Raw genomic sequence first — 20,340 nt, 5'->3', positions numbered from 1 at the left:
GTTTCTGGTGTCCAGATTTAGAGACCCCACCTCCCTCCTGGACTGTCTCCACTGTGGCCTTAACCAAAGCCAAAGTGGACCTGAGGCTCCCCGCGTGCCATGTCCCCCCATGTTTTCCTGATTCCTGCCTTCCCCTCATCTTCCCATCCCAACCCCTTCATCGGGTTCCTCTGCCCTCCCCTCTCCCCGTCTGAGCCAGCTCGAGAACCAGCCCAGCCGTGTCCTGTCTACACCTCTGGGCCAGTTTACTAACCTGTGTTGCTTCCTTGCCAATCCCTTTTCCATACAGCAACCCCATTCACTTCCAGGCCAAAGACCCAGGCCCTGTGACCCCCAAGGTTCCCCCTGTCACCCTCCAGCCTCCCCCTGCCCAGGGCCCTCCCCTCCCAGCCCATCCCTTCTCAGCCCGGGAGTCCCTCCAGGTCACAAGGACAGGGCCCTGGCCTCTCCCATCCCGAGTGCCCCCCTCAGCACCTGCCTGCGTGGTAGACACTCAGGTACCCCTCCCTCTGGGAGCAAAACCACTAGGGACCTTTGAGGGAACTGACCTCCATGGTTTCTGCCTTGCGTCAGCATTGCTTTCGAGATGGAATAGCCTCACTCCAGCAAAACAAAAGTAAATTCTCAGCCAGGATGGTGCACAGCAAGTCTTCTGGGTTGTGGCTTTTTTTTTTTTTTTTTTTTTCCCAAAAATAAAAGTGTTAATAGAGACAGTGATGTTTCTGTTGCTAGACCAGCAAATCACACTGGACCCAGAGATTATGAGGGCAGATATGAAAGCATTTTTGCTTTTATATGTTTTTTCTGTAGTGTTCCTTTTTTAGATGCGTATGTTTAAGCAAGTTTGATTTCATTTGCGATGTAGGCCCGTAGAAGGGGAAGAAGGGGAAAAACTGCTTCCATCTAAAAACATGAAGGAGTGAGTAGGAGTTAGACTGTGTCCTTCTCTAGCAGCCTGAGCCTAGCCAGCCCCCCTCTCCCCAGGGGGGCGGTCATCTCTCTCCTCCGTCCAGGAGGTTGAGCCTCGGCTCCCTCCAGCCTGGCCCGGAGCGTCTTACATGTAATGAGGAGGCTCCTCTGTGGGAGCCTCCAGAAGGCAAGTGGGTGCTGCCTGAGGGCCCACTGAAGGCGGGAACAGGGAGAAAGGCCTCAAGCTGCACGTTTGAAAGTTGGGCCTTTGCTCCTGCTTTCTTTTCTTTCTTTCTTTTTTTTTTTTTATTAGTTAGAACTCCCCAGGAAGGTTCTCAAGTCCCGTGACGTGAATGTCAGTGTTCAGCAGTTCCAGGTCTCTGACCTCATGCACGCTGTGTCAGTACTCCTGAGGAATGATGTTCACTGCACGCTTACGTCCTTTAGGTCCAAGGTCGTAAGAAACTCTTGAACTTGTTAGGCCCTGTGGATGCCCAAGTGACACGATCCCATTTTTCCAGAATGTCAACTTTTTCTTCTCCTTTTGCAAGGAAGTTAAATGCTTGAGACGCTCGTCTCTCTTTGAGGAAGCATTTCTAGCTGGCGGGCCAGCCCGGGCCTGCGGATGTTTAAATGAGATGCTGGGGAGCCGGGCCTTGCTTCACCGCCGCCAAGGCCTGAACTCTCTCCCACTCCTCCCGCGTCTAGGCTCTGGAGTGGATCCACGACAGCGGGGAGTTCTACCTCTCCACCCACACGTCCACGGGCTCGAGCATCCAGCACACCCAGGAGCTGCTGAAGGAGCATGAGGACTTCCAGATCACCGCCAAGGTGAGCCTGCGGCGGCCCCAGGCCTGAGTGGCTGCCAGGTGTTGCCCAGATAACCTCGAACCACATGTGTGGGCACGCTCAGTCATGTCCGACTCTGTGTGACCCATGGACTGTAGCCACCGGGCTCCTGTGTCCATGGGAGTCTGCAGGCAAGAATACTGGAGTGGGTTGCCATTTCCTTCTCCAGGGGATCTTCCTGACCCAGGGATTGAACCCACGCAGGAGACTTCTTTACCATCTGAGCCACCAGGGAAGCCTATTTTGTATAAACAAGGTCTTAAAAATGTCGTTGAAGACGTGCCTTATAAAATGGAGGAACGGGGTGTGCCAGAGGGGCTGTTAGGCCTTAATTCAGGGATGATTCTGAGCCCTTTTCATGCTGTCCCCACCTGTGCCTACATTTATCTGTTTCCTCTTGTTCCTCTGATTTTCTGGAAAGCCCCACAACCTCTATTTTTTCTTGCTTCTTGGTCCTTTTCGTTGTTCTTGTCTTATTTTCATTCTGTTTTATTTCCCAAGGTATTTTCCAAGTACTTGCTCTTTTTATGGAATGCTGGTGTTCCCTGCTTGACTTAGGCGGGTCCTGTGGGTGTTTCCTTTCCTCGTCTTGGGCAGTGAAAACTGTTAGAGTAACTTCACGCCCGGCTGTCCAGTCCTGAAGCCGTCTGGGTTTGTTAGAGTAGCTTCACGCCCGGATACAGTAGCTTCACGCCCGGCTGTCCAGTCCTGAAGCCGTCTGGGTTTGATGGTTGGCACAGTTTATGTCAGTAGCTATTCATAGGCTTATACAACTGGAGGCATTTTCACTTCCCTGCAGAATTAAATACATCTCTATGGCATAGACAGCGCGTATGACTATGAATTTTTAAGCAAGTAAGTAAGAATTCACACATCGGCATGAATATTTTCTCATTTCAAATACATATTTGCAGGGCTAATTCCTTTTTTTTTTAAACCACAAAACATTTTTGAGGTTTTTAGGCTTATCTTCTCAACTGGTGGTATTTTTGTTTTTCAGAGTTTTGAATATGCATTCTTTGTATAGTTTTCAGAAGCACCTCTGTTTTGGATGATTTTAAGGTTTTAGAAAAAGTTGGGAATAAGTTCAGATTTAAGAGTAAAAAATCAGTGGTCAAGCTGGGTACCAATTGTGGTTAAAGAGTAGTCTTCCTGTAAGGTAAGAAGATTGATTTTCTCAGGTGGCCCTTAACTTGGCTTTGAGAAGTATCAATGGGGAATTTTTAAATCGTTTAGGATGACAACAGCTACTTTGTATCATGTCGGTTTGTACTTTTTCACACTTTCTGTAGCGATTTCTGACTTCCTGTTAATCTTCCCTGGGCATTGCTCCCCCGGGTCCCGCCCCCACCACAAGCTGTAAATTCATTTTTTCGTTCGGCCTCTGGATTCTGGGCTGTGGGAACCCACGGTCTCTGTTCTGGAGGAGCCCACAGTCCAGTGGGGCTCGGCGGGGACCCTTGGCGTTCAATGGGGGGGTTACACCCAGAGGCGCCACGCGTGCTCCGAGGGGGCTCCCGCCTGCTCAGTTGAGGGGAGCTGGCCTTTGCTGCCTCTGCAGGTAAGCATCACGTCTTTGCCTTCCCTTCCTCTAGCTCCAGCACGGCTTTGGCTGTGTAATTGTTATTTTTTGTTAGTAATTGGATAATAAATCAGTTATTGTGTACATTTGATGATTTATATTTGTTTCTTGAGTATCCTTCGGTTATAAAGATACAAAGAAAATGCCTAAGATACCACTCAAGTAGATTGAAGTTTTGCTTCTTTGCCCCAACTTAAATCCCCGTGAATGCTGTGCTCAGCTGGCCACACGTGCAGCCAGACGGCCGTTCTGCACAACTTGGGGGACGCACCCTGCGCACGGGGGGTGCGAATGGCACCTCGAGGACTAAGCATCGCGGCAGCTTTGTGCCGCCAATAGAGGCTGTACAAAGGGACTTTCCCATTATTCCTAAATTTTCCTTTTCCTCAAACTTGGCTTGTGGCTTTTGGAAGAATGAGCAGTAAGACGCATATTTTTGGCTCACATTTTGTAAAAAAATAAATAAACATCTAAAATCATAGGTGAAATTCGACCTTTCTATTTTCCAAATACACAGAGCTGTTTCATCTATTGGGTATACGGAATTCTTTTTGCTAAGAGGAACTCATAGATTTTGAAAAGAGCAGCTCGCATTTTTTATTTTCTTAGCATTTTTTTCTTTGGTTTCTAGCTACTTTTCTTTATCATCAGAAAACTCTCGCTGTGGTGCTGGGAGACGTCATTTAGTTTTTCGTGTTGAAGTGAGGCCCTTGTTCACCTGTCCCCCTCCGTCTTACTGTCTCCTAAGAAGTCATTTTTCTCTAGTTACATAGAGAAACCTTCTTCTTGCTCTGACATGACATCTTCCAATCCAGTAGTTACATAATTAGTAATCTCACGTTTTCAGGGTTAATGGAAATAAAGCCTCGCTTCACTGTCTGATTAAGGCTCACCTTGATTCCTTGGCAACGCAAGGCAGCAATTTCTCAGAATGCTTTGCATGCACTACCTGCATCCAGGCTCTGGATGTTTCCTTAGAAGCAGATTTCAGTCCTCACCAGGCACCGCACATACGGACCTGGACTCGCTGGGCGCGGGCCCTGACACCGAGTATCTCTGGCCATTTCCCCAGGTGGTTTTTATGCATGCTGAAGTTTGAGACCCGCTGCCTTAGGTTGACCTTCACAATCTTGTCACCTTCTCCCCACACGGCTCCCTGATTGCCAGTCTCCTGTGCCAGACACCTTCTTTGACCAGACAGTGTCCAAGACCATTGAATCTGCACCATTTCTGGGCTTCTGGTCACCTGAGGACACCACGAATGAGGCTCTTTTGAGTTTGTGGGCTTAAGCATTCAGTCTGCCTTTATTTTTCTCTAGTCCCTTGATTATGCCTAAAGATGAAGTTGTTCGAATTATAACATTTGTACACTTTAAAAACAAAAATCTGCTTTCATAAAAATCTCTTTACAGAAGCAAGGAGGCTGTTGTGTCCTGCTGGTAAAGCAGAAGCAGGAGTTGTTAGAAGAGGCACCAGGTGCCCAGCAGTGCTTATCATATGCATTCATGCAAAAAAAAAAAAGTGAAAGGGAGAACACGACATGTATACATACAAACACTTGTTTGTATGCAATAAAATGTCCGGCATCACACGCACGAAGCTGATACAGGCAACAGGCCTGTGTGGAGTGAGAAGACTTTTCACTTTGTGTCCTTCTGTGTCCTTTGAATTTTGAATTCTGTGAATTCAAATACACTTTGAATGTATACAAATTCAAGTACAATTCAAATACAATACATGAATGCATTTAAAAAGTACAAATTAAAATAAAAATACAATATTATAAAAGGTTCATGGATTTGCAGATTCATTCTCCTTAGTTTTGATCACACCATTCATTCTTTCAACAATTATTTATTGAGCCCCTACTGTGTACCATGAGCTACTCCCTGTGCTGAGCTCATGGATTGCATGTTCTGATTGGACAAACCAGCAGTAACTTGACGAATAAGTAAATGTATATACACGCATGTTAAACAATAAGAACAAAAGACAGCCATATGGACGAGGGTTGTCATCTTTGATAGGCTGTGGTAGATTTCATCAAGAAGCCTTTGACTCTCTGATTAGCATTTTTTGTTTAAATGAAGTTTATACATGGAAGATGTATAGATCTACCAGGCTTTGCCTATGGGAAATCTTGTGGTCTGCGTTGAGTTTCATATAATCAGAATCAGCCTATTGGTGTCACATATAGACAACGAGTCTGTTTTGTGATGTATTTTCGACATATGTGAAAATCTTCCTTTGGTTTCTTGGTGGTTTTTGTTTTCTGTTTTAGTGTAGGCAAATTGTCTCTTTTTATCTTTACTTCTATGTCCCCACCACTTAAAACATGCATCTTAACCCCTTAAAGATACACAGTTGGCCTTTAGACAACACGGGTTTGAACCGTGTGGGTGCACTTATACTCAGATTTCTTTTGACAGGTAAGTACTACAGTAGCGCGTGATCCCAGTGAAGCCCAGGGTGTGGGCCACTTTGGGGCAGTGGTGCGAGAAGCGAGCCAGGAGGCAGTGCCCAAGCCCCTGAGTTGTTCAAGGATAAGCTGTTTGCAGTGCCCTCCACTGATGTCATTCTGACATCAGTGGAATGTAAGGAATGCTTACATGGTGGTAAAGCACCTTCCTATGCTTCTCAGAAGGTTGGCAAACCTCCTCTAGGCAATTTGGTTTTTAAAAAAATCCTGCATCAGTCATGTTAATTCTCTCTGATATTAAAATTTACTAATGTTTCTAATTTACATCCCTTTTGGAATTTATGCTTCTAGGTCTGAAGCTTTGACTTCTTACCTCCTTGGTATATAATTAGGCTTGTCTTAACCAGAAAGGTATCGTGCTGATAACAAGTCAGAAGGTTTGTTTGACAGGTATTTTCCTTTGAGCTCACTCTACATGAGTTCATTTCCACACAAGATGAAGGGCCCAGAAACTTTTAGAATGTTGTCAGTTTTGCTCAGTTTCTCCAATAAACAAGTTTTATATAATTCACAATAGTGATTTTTTTTTTTTTTCACAGAGACAGTAATGTCCCTTGAGTTCGCTTTTCAAGTGGGTGTTTGTTTTGGTTTTTTTCTTGTATATTGCATAATTCTTGCCAGTTAAAAGTAATTACTGCACCAATTAAAGTTACAGGTGTATATACACTTGCATAAAGGCCCTAATGTTAATTTATTATCTCAATAAATATTTGATAAATGTCCACCATGTACCAGACACAGAGAAGGCATGTGAGATATTAATGAGCAAAACTAGCAAATGTCCCTGGGTACATTCTAACCAGGAGAGAGAAAGTGATCTTAACAAGTAAATTATACCTCCTTGGAGACTGATGCTACAGGGCGGAGCAGAGCAGATGGGGAGAAGGTGCCTGGGGCAGGGAGGTGAGCTGCAATTTCAAGAGAGTCAGGGAGGCCAGTTAAGAATGGCCTTTATTTGAGCAAAGACATGAAGAAACCACGGAGCTGTCCAGGGAACCAGCTTTCCAGGCCAAAGGGGCCGTGGTACACAGAATTGAAGGCCAGCAAGCCTGGAGGGGCGCTGGGCAAGTTGGACCCTCTGGGGGAGCCCATGGGAGGCCCAGGGCGTTCGTGTAGAGTCTAAGGCTGTTGACAACTGGCTCTGCAAGCTGCCTAGTGAATTCTGCTCAAAACTTTTATTGTACAAACTGAGATAGTTTATCCAGGTTTTGAACCCTGACCTTCTTCCTTTGGGGGATTTTTTAAAGTCAACTTCCTGAATGTTAGGCTTTCACCAGAAAATCTTTATGACTTAACTGAGAAAAGCAGGTTCCATAGCAGAAGAGTAACTGGAATCATTTAACATGTCAGTGGGAATGTTGAGGGAAGCCGAAGCAGTGATAATGAATGAAGTGGTAATAACAAAGGATATAAATCTAGTGATAATAATAAGTGAAATAGTAAATGCAATGGATGTGACCAAAAAAATTTGTTGAAAAATCAGATTTGAGTTACTGCCATGTCTATATATATGTTTATGTAAATATATTTAAATATATGTATGTGTGTGCATGCTTGGTCATAATCTGCCTCTCTGCAACCGCATGGACTGTAGCCCGCCAGGCTCCTCTGTCCATGGGATTTCCCAGACAAGAATACTGGAGTGGGTTGCTGTTTCCTTCTCCAGGGGCTCTTCCTGATCCAGGGATCGAACCTACATCTCTTGTGTCTCCTGCATTAGTAGGCAGGTTGTTTACCATTAACCCACCAGCGAAATCCATGTTATATATATAGAGAGAGAGAGAAGGAGGGAGGGAGGGAGAATGCTTGTTTTATGGTTATCCTTAACTTTAAAAAGCAAGAGTTATTCTTCACTTAAAGATCTTTCCTGTGTGCACATGAAAAGTGAAAAAGTGAAAGTCGCTCAGTCGTGTCCACCTCTTTGTGACCCTATGGACTGTAGCCAACCATGGAATTCTGTCCATGGAGTTCTCCAGGCAAGAAGAGTGGAGTGGGTTGCCACTTCCTTCTCCAAATGTGTATATAAAATGAAATACATTTATTTTGGAGAGAGAGTTTTCACACGGGGAGCAAGTTTAAAATACCTCTGTGAAGACAGCTTCCCTGGTGGTGACTCCTCCTGCGTTATCTCCTGAGAATTAAAGAAGAAATGAGTGTGTGACATGGCGCTTCTTCAGGGGGTTGGTTAGGTGCCTGTGGGGTGGGGGAGGTGCCTTGGCCCCACGGCCTCAGGAAAAGGAAAATCTCCGATGGCTGCTGCCCTGAACAGGCCTTCAGTCTAACTGGGGACGCAGAATAGAGAAGCATGAGGCAGAGGGTATCTGTCCCCAGTACTTGCAGCCTTCACAGGAGGAGGGTCATGGACCACAGACACCACCCCAAGCCAGTCTCCGCTTGCTCAGTCTGCAAGGTCTGGGCGTCTGCCAGGTGAAGACACCGTCCAAACAGAGCCCAGACTTTTCCTTCGAGGTCGTGAAAATGCCGTTCATTGGGGAAAGAGGCAAACCAAGGGAGCCAGTCTGGGGACGGGGAGGTGAATTGGTGTGGATGTGGGGGTTCAGTCTGAGTGTCTCTCCCCAGCGGTCGTTTTCCAGTCCAGAGCTCAGAGAGTCGCCGGCCAGTTGCCACTGTGTTTCTGGCTGCCAGCAATTGGACGCATTTGCTTCACAATACTTTTCCTGTTGTTCTTTCGCAGCAAACCAAAGAGAGAGTGAAGCTATTGATACAGCTGGCCGACGGCTTTTGTGAAAAGGGGCATGCCCATGCGGCAGAGATAAAAAAATGTGTCACTGCCGTGGATAAGAGGTACAGAGACTTCTCTCTGCGGATGGAGAAATACAGGACCTCTTTGGAGAAAGCCCTAGGGATTTCTTCAGATTCCAACAAATCGGTAAATTGCTTTGTGCCAGCGGGATAAATTACCGTCTGCGTCTTTGTGTCCTGCTTGTTGATTTAATTAACAGAGGTGCGCTGCCTCCCTTATTCCACAGAGCAAAAGTCTTCAGCTGGATATTGTTCCGGCCAGTATCCCCGGCTCAGAGGTGAAACTCCGAGACGCTGCCCATGAACTTAATGAGGAAAAGCGGAAATCTGCCCGCAGGAAAGAGTAAGCTAGCCTCGAAGAGCCCGCCAGGATTCAGTGAGGAAGTGAAGGAAATGTCACTTGGACAAGCACGCTTGCTTCTGTGTGTGCTCTGAAACCAAACGGCGTTAATCCTTCTCGTTGCTCTGAATGTGCTTCGTGTTCACAGCAGCAGTGCCCACTGGGTGCACTGCCCCCACATCAGCTGATTTGGAAACAGTGTCTTGTTTTGATCCTGTGCCCCTGTCTCATGGGGTTGACAACTTGCTCTGCTGTCATTTGTCATCAGTAGGTCATGAGTGATAATACTGGGGAGGAGAAATTAATAATACAAGTGCTGAAGTTTGAAAGTTGCCAATTAGTAAACTCTACCGAGTATTAATAGAGACCAAAGATGGCTCTAAACCAGTGGTTGTCAGTCGGGGCTAGTTTGTTCCCCCCAGAGGGACGTTGGGCAGTGTGTGGAGACATTTGGGTTGTCAGCTAGTGGGGCTGGGGAAGCGCTACTGGCATCTTGGGGGCAGAGACCAGGAGTGCCATTCAGCGTCCTGTAGTGCCCAGGCCAGCCCTCAGCAAAGCATCGTCCAGCCCCAAACATCAACACTGCCAAGTTGAGAAACCCTGATCACTGGGTACCGTAGCAAAATTTTTTCCGAAATGTTTTTTTTTCTTTGACCTGGTGACTGGGCACTGTTAGTCTTCGACTCATTCTTGTTTTAATCTTCCAGAACACATCACTGGCTAAAGCTTTTAAAATCACCTTATTATTTCATAAACCCTAAAAGTGAATAGTTAAAATAAGCCTGTGTCCTGACTGTGAATTAAACTGGTCACTTGTCTTCCTCTGCTTTAAGGTTCATAATGGCTGAGCTAATTCAAACGGAAAAGGCTTACGTAAGAGACCTCCGGGAGTGTATGGATGTAAGTAAGTTTTTTTGCTTGTTTGTTTAGATGGGGTATATACAGTCTTGCTGTTGATTCTTGTACGTGCTCAGTCACTTCAGTCATGTCCAGCTCTTTGCAACCCAATGGACTGTAGCCCGCCAGGCTCCTCGGTCCACGGGAGATGGCCAGGGCTCTTTATCCTTACCTACTGAATTCTTAAACTGGTCGCCCGTTTCATTGTTGTTTTTGAGATTGAAAGTGTGCACAGGCGGCCCTCTGTGCGTGTTTCTGCACTTCTGTGAAGTTCCAGGCGTGTTTTCGCTCATTACAGAGATGATAACAGTGCTAATCCTCTCGTTTCATTTATCACATGATGGCCTGGCTGACATTCTCTCGGTAGAATTTTACAGCAGCTTCAGAGAGACACGCCTACCGATTACGACCAGCCGCTGATGCTCCGTAGTTTAACGAATGTCCCTTGTACCTTGAGGAGCAGCTTAATCCCCAGATTTGAAGCTGGGAGTATATTTAGAGCCTAAAAGAATGGACTGTATGCTCAAATATTAATAACAACTGAGATTTGTCTTAGTAATAGTTTCTCATGTTGTTTTGTAAGAGGCTCCATTCTTAAGGTACATTTTTAGCAAGACATTAACTCTGGGTGTGTATTGACGGAGAGCAGAAGTAGCCGTTTCTTGGAGATGTGCTCAGGGCTTTTGTCCAACCCTCTCTGTTTCCCTTCCGGCCAGACCTACCTGTGGGAAATGACCAGCGGCGTGGAGGAGATCCCCCCGGGCATTGTAAACAAAGAGCTCATCATCTTCGGGAACATGCAGGAGATCTACGAGTTTCACAATAAGTGAGTGGCTTCATCTGTAGGGACCCTGTTAGCGACTCTGGAAGTCTAGGTACTGTGCTGAAGTACCATGACAAATGCAAGTTTCCAGTCGAATACACATAGATTCCAGGGATTCTGTTGGAATTTGAAGGAAGCCTGCCAGTTTTGCTTTAAGGACAGACATTCTCGAGACTGTTTTTAACAGAGACTCGACTTTCTATTTGAATTCACTCTTATAGAAATGAGATTTGGAAAGCCGGAAGCCGTTTTGTAGGCACACTGGCTGCTCTCGAGCCGTATCGTCAGCTGCCCCGTCAGTTACTTCTTAGGGTTCAAAGAAAGGACTGGCCTCCACGGGCTGCTGGCTGATGTTTTTGGTCTTTCCTAATAAGAAGGAGGAAGGAACTGAGGACAGAACAGATGCGTAGTGTGACCAAAGTAAAGTGCACTTGCCACTGGCCAGAGGAGGAGCAGGATTTTATTTTTAAAGTCAAAAAAGGAGAGAGAAAAAAAGACAGCAGCAGCATCTTTAGGTGGAGTCTGTGCACCCCAAATCACCCGAGAAAGATGGTGCTGGGCCAGAGCCGGCAGGGTCTTCCTCGCTTCTCTGCCCCCCACCCCACCACCAGCAAAGACATGAAGACCTAACTGGTTTCTCTGAACTGAGTATCCCCTAAATTATATCCTTTGCTACTAAACATATCAGGCTTCCCAGATGGCAGTAGTGGTAAAGAACCCGCCTGCCAGTGCAAGAAACATAAAAGACAGCAGATTCGATCCCTGAATCAGGAAGATCCCCTGGAGAAGGACATGGCAACCCACTCCAGTATTCTTGCCCGGAGAATCCCATGGACAGAGGATCCTGGGCTGCTACAGTCTTGGGGGTTGCAAAGAGTCAGACACAACAGAAGTGACTTGGCACGCATCCTCTGAACAGCTGGGGTAACGATTCTACTGGAAAGTATCTGAAAGCGAAAGGGAAAGTCCCTCAGTTGTGTCTGACTCTTTGCGGCCCTATGGACTATAGAGTGCATGGAATTCTCCAGGCTAGAATACTGGGAGTGGGTAGTTTTTCCCTTCTCCAGGGGATCTTCCCAACCCAGGGATTGAACCCAGGCCTCCCATATCACGGGCAGATTCTTTACCAGTTGAGCTACAAGGGAAGCCCAGAAAGTATCTGAAGGCTGAACTAATTAATTGTATGAAAGTCAAAGTAACTTACCCCAGTTCATAGCTCTTGCTGCACATTTTGTTAAACTAAAACCTAAACGATACAGTTTTCACTGCTTTTGATTAAAATGATGCAATTCAGACTTTGCCTAAATTCATGGTATGCTTGGTCTCGTTCCTGGCATATCATCTCACTCGTAAAATGCTTTAGGACTCCTTAATAATATTATACCGTTTTTACTCTCTGCAGCATATTCCTAAAAGAGCTGGAAAAATATGAGCAGTTACCGGAGGACGTGGGACATTGCTTTGTAACCTGGGTAATGAAACCTCAGCAGCTTGTTCTGTCACTACTGTTTGGTGGCTTTGACGGACGTTAGAAGGAACACTGTCCACTTCTCAAATGGCATCCTTTTCTCCTGGTGTCTGCAGACAGAAAAGCAGACTTTGCCCCCAAAGAGTTATGTTCTCCAGCTAGTTATTACTGTGGAACTAACTTTCATTGGCAGCAGTGCTGGCTTGGTATAGAAGGTTGGGTGAGAATGCCAGGCCTCCGCATGGCCTTGGGGACTCCTATGTAACTATGAGTCCTGGTGACGGGCCCTGCTGGCTAAGTGTGACGCTCAGGTCTGCACGCACTGTTGTAGGAAGAGAGGCTGGGGCTCCGCCCTGACTCGCTGGGCCAGGGGGGGTTTCTGAACGTGTGTCCTATCACAGAACACGTTTCTTATTTTAATGTCTTTCTTTAGAAGTTTTCTTAAATTGGAGGCTTGAATTTCATTTACATATCCAGCTTCTTTTTACATAAAAAGTTTGTCATAATTTGACTTATTGCCATTTGAAAGGGATGCTACTCTAATTTTCCTTTTGTTTATAGGCAGACAAGTTTCAGATGTATGTCACATATTGCAAAAATAAGCCTGATTCTACTCAGCTGATACTAGAGCATGCAGGATCCTACTTTGATGTAAGTAATAGATTACTAAAAAAAAAGCTGTGGTATTTTCTAAGTTGCTTTTGGTGTACATTAAATGTAGGTTGACTCATAACTTTCACCTAATTAGTATGATATCATTTTTATCTATCAAAAGTGGAGTATTCTTATACTTATGGTTTTAAAATATTTTTCTATAGTATTGCAAGCTCTGTGTACTGTAAAAATTTCAGACTGTAATATGCACATGTGTATAAATGTCTTTACTTACAATTTATATATACTCACTAGTTTTTTATTTGTAATATTGTACATATGAGTACATATGAAGCTAATCATCTTTTCTCCTCGATAAAACAGAAATAATTTTAAATATTTTTAATCACTTATTTTTTCCATTTCAATTTCATGATGTACTTAATTTCCAAAAGCAGCCTACCAGTAAAATTTTACAAATGGCACTGTAACAACTCAGACCATTGGGAGGTTCATTAATTATATTGTCGTGGGTGTAAACATAGTTTATTTTTTTGGAAAGACTTTACAGAGAGGTTGTTTTGAACAAAAAAAGATGGAGTCTTATGATACATAAAGTGATTGGGGGGGTTTCCAGAACATAGTCAGATGTGCCAAATACATTTTGTTTTGATTAAAGATAAGGTACTTTCAAATGTTAGATGTAATTTGGTGTGTGAGTCCACAAGGTTATTAGACTTGTTCCCATGCTCGCGTTTGTACATGGCCACCTGTGATCATCTGCTCTTCTCTGAAAGTCGGGGAAATTAGAGTAAACTTTAGCCTCTGTCTTTGAAGTAGAGCCCTGGCTGTAGATGGCCCTTTCTCGGTTGTCATTCTCATGACCGGTAGTTACACAGCCCTTGGTGGGTGAATAGGAAGCCCACTCTCAGCCCAGGGTGGCCCTTTCCTTCCAGTATTTCACACAACCCTGGGTCTTCGCCATTATGTGGAGGCCACCACCATGGCCTGTGCAGTTAGAATTATTTAAGGCCTAAGAAGCAATGAGAGCATGTGGCACACATAATGTTCAGAATCAAAGTCGTTTAAAAACCCTGCGACCTAAGTAGGAAGCCAAGAGCTAAGAGATTGGAAATACAGTAGTTTGTTGTGAAAAGGAGAGCAGACAGGAGAGAGTTTCTTATGGTGAGGGTGAAGGAAGCCTCCAGTAGAGAGGGCTGGGATGTGGTCTGTGACAAGGGTGCACATGTGGCTGGAGCTTCAGGAGCTATAGCCAGAGAGTCTGACCGTAGGGCGGGCACAGTGACAGCCATGGGGGACGGGGCACAGTGAGGGCCAGGGGGGTGGACACATCAACGGCCCCAGGGGGCGGGCACAGTGACAGCCATGGGGGACGGGGCACAGTGAGGGCCAGGGGGCGGGCACAGTGATGGCCCAGGGGGGCGGGCACAGTGATGGCCGGGGGAGGGGGGCGGGGGGCGGGCACAGTGAGGGCCCAGGAGTTGGGGCACAGTAATGGCCACACAGGGGCGGGCACAGTGACAGCCGGGGGGGGGGGGGGGGCAGGCACAATGATGGCCACACGGGGACGGGCACAGTGATGGCCCAGAGGGCGGGCCGGGGAGTGGTCGGCCTCCCTGCTTGACCTCTGCACGTGAAGGCCTGTAGTGCAGGGGAGACCCTGTGTTTTCAGGGCTCAAAGTAATGATTGAGACTTGCTGTTTTTATGTTGAGTTTATTAAAAGAAGCAATAGTGATTTCTGTATATTTATAGAAAAAGTAGTTTGTGTGATTTCATCATGTGGGTAAATAATGTAGATTTTTAGTTCCTCCTGTCTGACCTCCCAGTGGTGTATGTATCCTTTTTTGAATACAGGAAATACAGCAGCGGCACGGATTAGCCAATTCCATCTCCTCCTACCTTATTAAACCGGTTCAGCGAATAACGAAATATCAGCTCCTTTTAAAAGTATGTATGAAGCATCTTCAACCTACAAAATGTTACACATCGTGTGTTGCCACTTTGACATTGTTTTATTTATCTAAAGTACTCTAAGTTTTTGAAACAACATCTAGCAAATTAATTTTATTTTTTAATCCATTGCCATTTTTTGCCCTGACGGATTTCTCAGTGTATCAGGTAAATAAGAGTAGATTTCCTAACTGTGCACCTGACCTTTGCTGACTGATATTAGTCCCTAACATAAGATTGAGAAAGGAAAGAGAATGATTTAGTGCCGATTCTGGATGATTTAGTGCCATTGCTATGATTTCTGTCATAATGACCTTGCTGTTTTTTGGTTATGAATAATTATAATTAAAGTTGCACTTGTAAAAGTCAAATAATAATTAGTTTTGACAATACAATGATAAACAAACAAACCTTAGAATTTGTGGTAAGAGTTGTTACAGAATTTATTGTATATAATTGACATTTTCTTGGCTACAAGAAAACTGATTCACAACTTTCACCTCATGATGTTCTACCCCACTGTTTCCTTAGCTGGTGAACGTTACTAAGCATCAGAACGTACCCAACACCCATTTATCCCAGTAAGACTGTTTCATGAACCTGATTATGTCCCCAGTTCAGCCCTAACACAATAGGGGATCTTGTAATTTTTCTGGATATAAAAGAGATACAGAAGATGAAGTTTTGAATGTCCAAAACCCTTATTGACTTTTTGTTGTTGTTAATTTAAAAAAAGCAAATCTAGAGGCAGTCAAAGGGGCTACATTCTTTTGTGACAGGACCCCATTATGGCATTCTCCTATCAGAAAGCTCTCCTGTACTTTCAGAATGTCAGATTCCCATTAGGGGATTTTATGACCACCACAGCAGAAATATGTGGTTGCTATAAATGTGCAAGAGAAGTCAGGAAGCTAAGTTGTTTATATTCACATTTGCCCTCTGATTTCTAATTCTGCAAAGGCAGTTTACCTCTTAGTGTCCTCAAGATTGATGGCTTTTGTTTTTCACATGTGGTTCTAGTAAAGATCTCAGCCTCAGTGACCTCACATCTAGTCATTCACTATTAAGCTGCTGCTTTAATTTATAAACCTGACTTGATTCTGCCCAGGGGTTCTTCCATTGAGCAATCATGAGCTATGCTGAGCTCCCCAACGAGGAGGTTTTCAGCCTCAGCACATGGCAGTTTTAAAGCGCTTAATGCCAAGCGGCTCAGAATAAGCAGTGCACATCATCTGGCCATGAGAACAGGGGTCTGTTGGGCAGCTGCTTTGCCCTAAACCAGAGGTCCCCAACTTCCAGGATCTAATGGCTGATGATCTGAGGTGGAGCTGATGTAATGATCATAGGAATAAAGTGCACAATAATTGCAGTGTGCTTGAATCATCCCGAAACCATTCTTCTCACCCCGCCCGCCCCGCACCCCCGACTCTCGTCCATGGGAAAAGTGTCTTCCACAAAACCTGGGGCCAAAAAGGATGGGGACCACTGCCCTAGACCCTCCAGGGTGCGGTTAAAGCCAGCTGCAGTGCCACATCCCTCTTGCTGAACATGGGACACAGAAAGCTGTTGTTGCTGACTGCTAACAGTCATTAATACACTGGGGAGAAAATACCTTGGCCCCCTCTAGAATGTGACTCTGTGGTCCTTGCTGTCACTCATCTAAGACAAGTATTCTCCTACATAGATGTGAAATGTTATTTCCCTGGGGAGGCATCCTGCAGTCATTAGCACTTTCTGAACATCCCAGCGCAGAGAAGAAGTGTTTCCCTATAGAAACCTGGACAGCCATGCAGTTCCTGCTGGAGACGGGGCAGCTCCAAAGTAGGGGGACACTGTGTGTGTGTTAGTGGCTCAGTTGTGTCCGACTCTTTGCAGTCCCCTGGGCTTAGCCCGCCAGAGACCTCTGTCCATGGGATTCTCCAGGCAAGAGTAAGGGTGGAGTAGAGTGACGTTCCCTTCGCCAGGGGATCTTCCCCACCCAGGGATTGAACCTGGGTCTCCTGCATTGCAGGCAGATAGAGCTCAGGATCGTACTGGATCCTGTGGCCAGCAGAGCAGGACTCACTGGACTCTGACTTCACCTTCGAATGTAACCTCTAGGTGACTGTGCTTTACTACCCTAATTAAATTGTTTGTCATTTTTGAGGCTCAGTAGTTAACGTGTACACTAAACTCATCTTCAACTATGACTGCATTTGGTTTCCTCTGAAACCTAAGAAACATCCTGACTTGAGCAGGACAAACCCTTCCATCCACTGGCTAAAGAGGCAGTTCAGATTTATCCTGCATTCCCTTATGAGAATCTCTCCCCAGTTGACCACATCTGTTCTTACCACGAACGTCATGGATTTTCACAAACTCTGTGATTTCTGTGAAGACCTCCTTAGTGGAACATCTCGCGGTCTTGGTCTCCCACAGGAGCTGCTCACGTGCTGCGAGGAAGGGAAAGGGGAGATCAAGGACGGGCTGGAGGTGATGCTCAGTGTGCCCAAGCGGGCCAACGACGCCATGCACCTCAGCATGCTGGAAGGTAGGCCCCCCGCCCCGCCGACGCTGCTCCGCCCCCATCCCCATGTCCTTGCCCCTCCATGCTCAGTTAGGAGTCACCAGTGCAGGCACGGGGCCTTCTCTTTCCAAAAATTGGTCTCGTTGCTTCCCTCGAGGAGCTCACGACATGCTCCCCCGTCATTACAAGCCTGTCTGCGGCCACTCCGCTCTGCATCCCAGGAGCACCTGCTCTCCGTGGTAGATGGACAGGTGGAAGGATAGGTAGACCCACCGCCCCCCAGGATTGCATGGTCCCCCCAGGGCTCGTGTCCTCCCCATCTCTCCATCCACTGCATCACCTGCTGGAGCCTTGCAGGAGCAGGTACCACCTCCCTGCCCGTGCAGCCGAGCCGGATGTGCGGCGTGGTAAAGAGAGAATCGGATAAATATGCTTAATTAAACATTATCATCATGAGCATAATTTCCCTGACTGCTTCTGTCTAAGAAAGCTCTTTCTGTGTAATAGCTTAACTCTTACTGTCAGGTTACTCAAGAGTTATTTTAAGCAGTACTCCGGCCCCAAAGCTCGTGCTGGCCTGTGTCGTCACCGTCGGCTGCATTGAACCGTTTTACCGGTGACGGCAGAGACACTCCCGATTGTTGCAGAGACACCCCATCCCCTCAGAATCAGGGGCCAAGCCAGAACGCCTTTCTTCCTCTGATGTAAAATCCTGAGCGGGCGGGCAGCCCTCATGGGGTCACTGGGCCTCCGGCTCTCTCTGGCCGATCTCTCTCTCCACTCCTCCAGTGTTGTTCTGGGTGGCCAGGTGTGCAGGGTGTGTCAAGGCCCTGTTCACCTCCCATCTGGCAGGCCGCAGGGGAGGGGGCCAGCGCTCAGGGCAGACGCGGCCCCGGGCATAGGTGGGCGTGGCTGTGGCTGCCCCAGCCCACAGGATGCTGGGAGATGCAGGCTGGCTTGAGCGGCCACGGAGACGGTGGGGCTTCTGCTGGTAGAGAGGGCAGGAGATCACTAGCCGCCCCTGCCCCGCATCCGCCACGCCATGAAGAGACAGCAGCGGTGAGAGCCATCCCGCGCGCCCAGAGCGCCACTGACTCACTTCAACAGCTTTGTGTCTAAAGGAGAGAGAATTCCTCAGGGAACCAGGGATGTCTCCCAGGAGGAAGGCCAGACAAGGGTCTGGAAGAAACGCTGGGACTGCAGAGAGCAGTCCAGGAAGGACGTTCCGGGCTGAGGAAGCCGAGGCTCAGGACGTAGAGTGGAAGTTGGGGGTCGGGGGTCGGGGGTCGGGGTCGGTGAGCCATCCTGGATGGGGCAGCTGGGAGGAAAGCTGCGAGCAGTGTGGAAAGCAGTGTGGGAGGGACACTGAGGGACAGGGTGCTTGAAGCAGGTCTCACGTGGTGAAGAAGGAGGACTTGCAGAATAAGGCTGCATTTGTTTTAAACGGGGTGCGGAATACATGCAAGGCTGTCTTCTAGGAAGAATTATCCTCTGTCAGTGCTAGGGAGACTGGAGCCCGGGGCCCAGATGGGAAACTCTCATCTGGGATTTAATTGACGGGCCTTTTACAAATGTTTAAGCAGCCGCAACACAGTCTCCTGCATCGTTGTTAATTTCCTTTCAATTGACGGTGCCTTTTCTTCACGTCCTAGGGTTCGACGAGAACATTGAGTCTCAGGGAGAGCTGATCCTGCAGGAATCCTTCCAAGTGTGGGACCCCAAAACCTTAATCCGAAAGGGCCGTGAGCGGCATCTCTTCCTGTTTGAGATGTCCTTGGTGTTTAGTAAAGAAGTAAAAGATTCCAGTGGCAGAAGCAAGTACCTTTATAAAAGCAAATTGTTTGTAAGTACAGGCCTTCAGAATTGTAAGTTTAAAGGTGACACAATTGCAGTTTTTTTATGGGTAGAGAAAAATTAGCGTTGGTTGCCTTCGGTTTTAACCTCCCAAACTGTTCTAAACTATCATCTGAAATTGTCCCCTTTTCATCTTCAGGGAAATTCTAACATTCCTGAATCCACTAGAGGGTGCTTGTGAGTGTCAACATCCCTAAGTTTAGGAAACTTGGTTTTTTCTAAATTATGTAAGATCTAACTGCGGGATAAGAGAACACTTTATAAGTGAAATTAAATTATTTATCTCCTGGGTGCCTTAACTAGCTTTATAGATAAATCATGCATATCAGATTGTGGTTAAGTAAGTTCTCACATCATTATAATGTTTCATTCACCAGCATTGGAATTTACTTAAGCAGCCTTTAAGCAGCCTTACAGGTGTCTTACTGTGGGCTCTTAATGAGGAAGCTTGACTTTTTTCATTAAAAATAAATTTAAGAAAAATAGATGATCTTAGCGGTTCATTACAGCAGCAAAATATGATTATTAGAGAAAATTGTATAAGCAAAATCACTTTAAAGATCCACATGCCCTCCATCCCCCGACTTCCACCCAGAGACAGCCTCTCTGCCATGCTTGACAGACACAGCGATGCATTTACCTTTAACTTGTCATGTACTTCCTGGCAAGAGAGACATAACCTGGTTCTTTTTTCCACAGGTAGCAGCCCCACCCAAGTCTCTATAAACCACGAGTCAATGCTCAGAAAAGTCTTGAGCGGGTGTCAACTTCCGGGTTCCCTGAGCTCTGCCTCCCCTTCACGGGCAATACCTCAGAGGGCTCTCGACACAGAATTTCTGGGCAGGGTCAGGCAGGGGGAGGAAAAATCACTGTTGGAGAACAGAAAGTGCAGGAGAATTCAGTTTCTTCACCAGATGTGGCAGATCACTTATACATGTTGGTAGAAACTTGGAATTTGGACAACTTACACATTTTTGTGATAGCCTCATGTTAATCAAAGTCCTGGAACAATAGAATACGACCAAGCGTAGAAATCTTAATAATCACCTGGAGTTTACACATTCAAGCTAATGGCTTTCATACCATTTTCCTTGGCTTGTGTCCTGCTTGAGATTGTCTTTTGGACCACAGCCTGCCTGACATCATTTTAGATCATATTGTAACTGCAGAGAAAAAATGCAGCATTCCTGGCTAGCCATTTCACTAGCTGGCTTTAATCAGTCCTTAGAGACCACTCTGGTCTGTTTTAGAAGCTGATACATCTTCACTTAATTTATCTTTTAAAAGTTAAGGTTCTCTCAGAG

General features: G+C 46.2%; 1 protein-coding gene across 4 annotated transcripts in view; it reads left to right on the top strand.

Annotated features, from left to right (window-relative positions):
• Positions 1-20,340, top strand: part of TRIO (trio Rho guanine nucleotide exchange factor) — a 363,130-nt gene that overhangs the window by 234,685 nt on the left and 108,105 nt on the right. For all 4 annotated transcript variants that reach the window (XM_055555138.1, XM_055555137.1, XM_055555139.1 and 1 more), the window contains 10 exons: positions 1,618-1,740; positions 8,515-8,709; positions 8,810-8,925; positions 9,756-9,822; positions 10,536-10,645; positions 12,045-12,114; positions 12,672-12,761; positions 14,581-14,673; positions 17,095-17,206; positions 18,835-19,025. In XM_055555138.1, the coding sequence (XP_055411113.1) occupies positions 1,618-1,740; positions 8,515-8,709; positions 8,810-8,925; positions 9,756-9,822; positions 10,536-10,645; positions 12,045-12,114; positions 12,672-12,761; positions 14,581-14,673; positions 17,095-17,206; positions 18,835-19,025 (1,167 nt within the window). The remainder of the gene's footprint in view (positions 1-1,617; positions 1,741-8,514; positions 8,710-8,809; positions 8,926-9,755; positions 9,823-10,535; positions 10,646-12,044; positions 12,115-12,671; positions 12,762-14,580; positions 14,674-17,094; positions 17,207-18,834; positions 19,026-20,340) is intronic.

The sequence above is a fragment of the Bubalus kerabau genome, chromosome 18, assembly GCF_029407905.1.
Source record: "Bubalus kerabau isolate K-KA32 ecotype Philippines breed swamp buffalo chromosome 18, PCC_UOA_SB_1v2, whole genome shotgun sequence".
NCBI classification, from domain to species: Eukaryota; Metazoa; Chordata; class Mammalia; order Artiodactyla; family Bovidae; genus Bubalus; species Bubalus kerabau.
The sequence above is the reverse complement of the archived record's forward strand: the minus strand, read 5'-3'. Positions and strand labels throughout refer to the sequence as shown.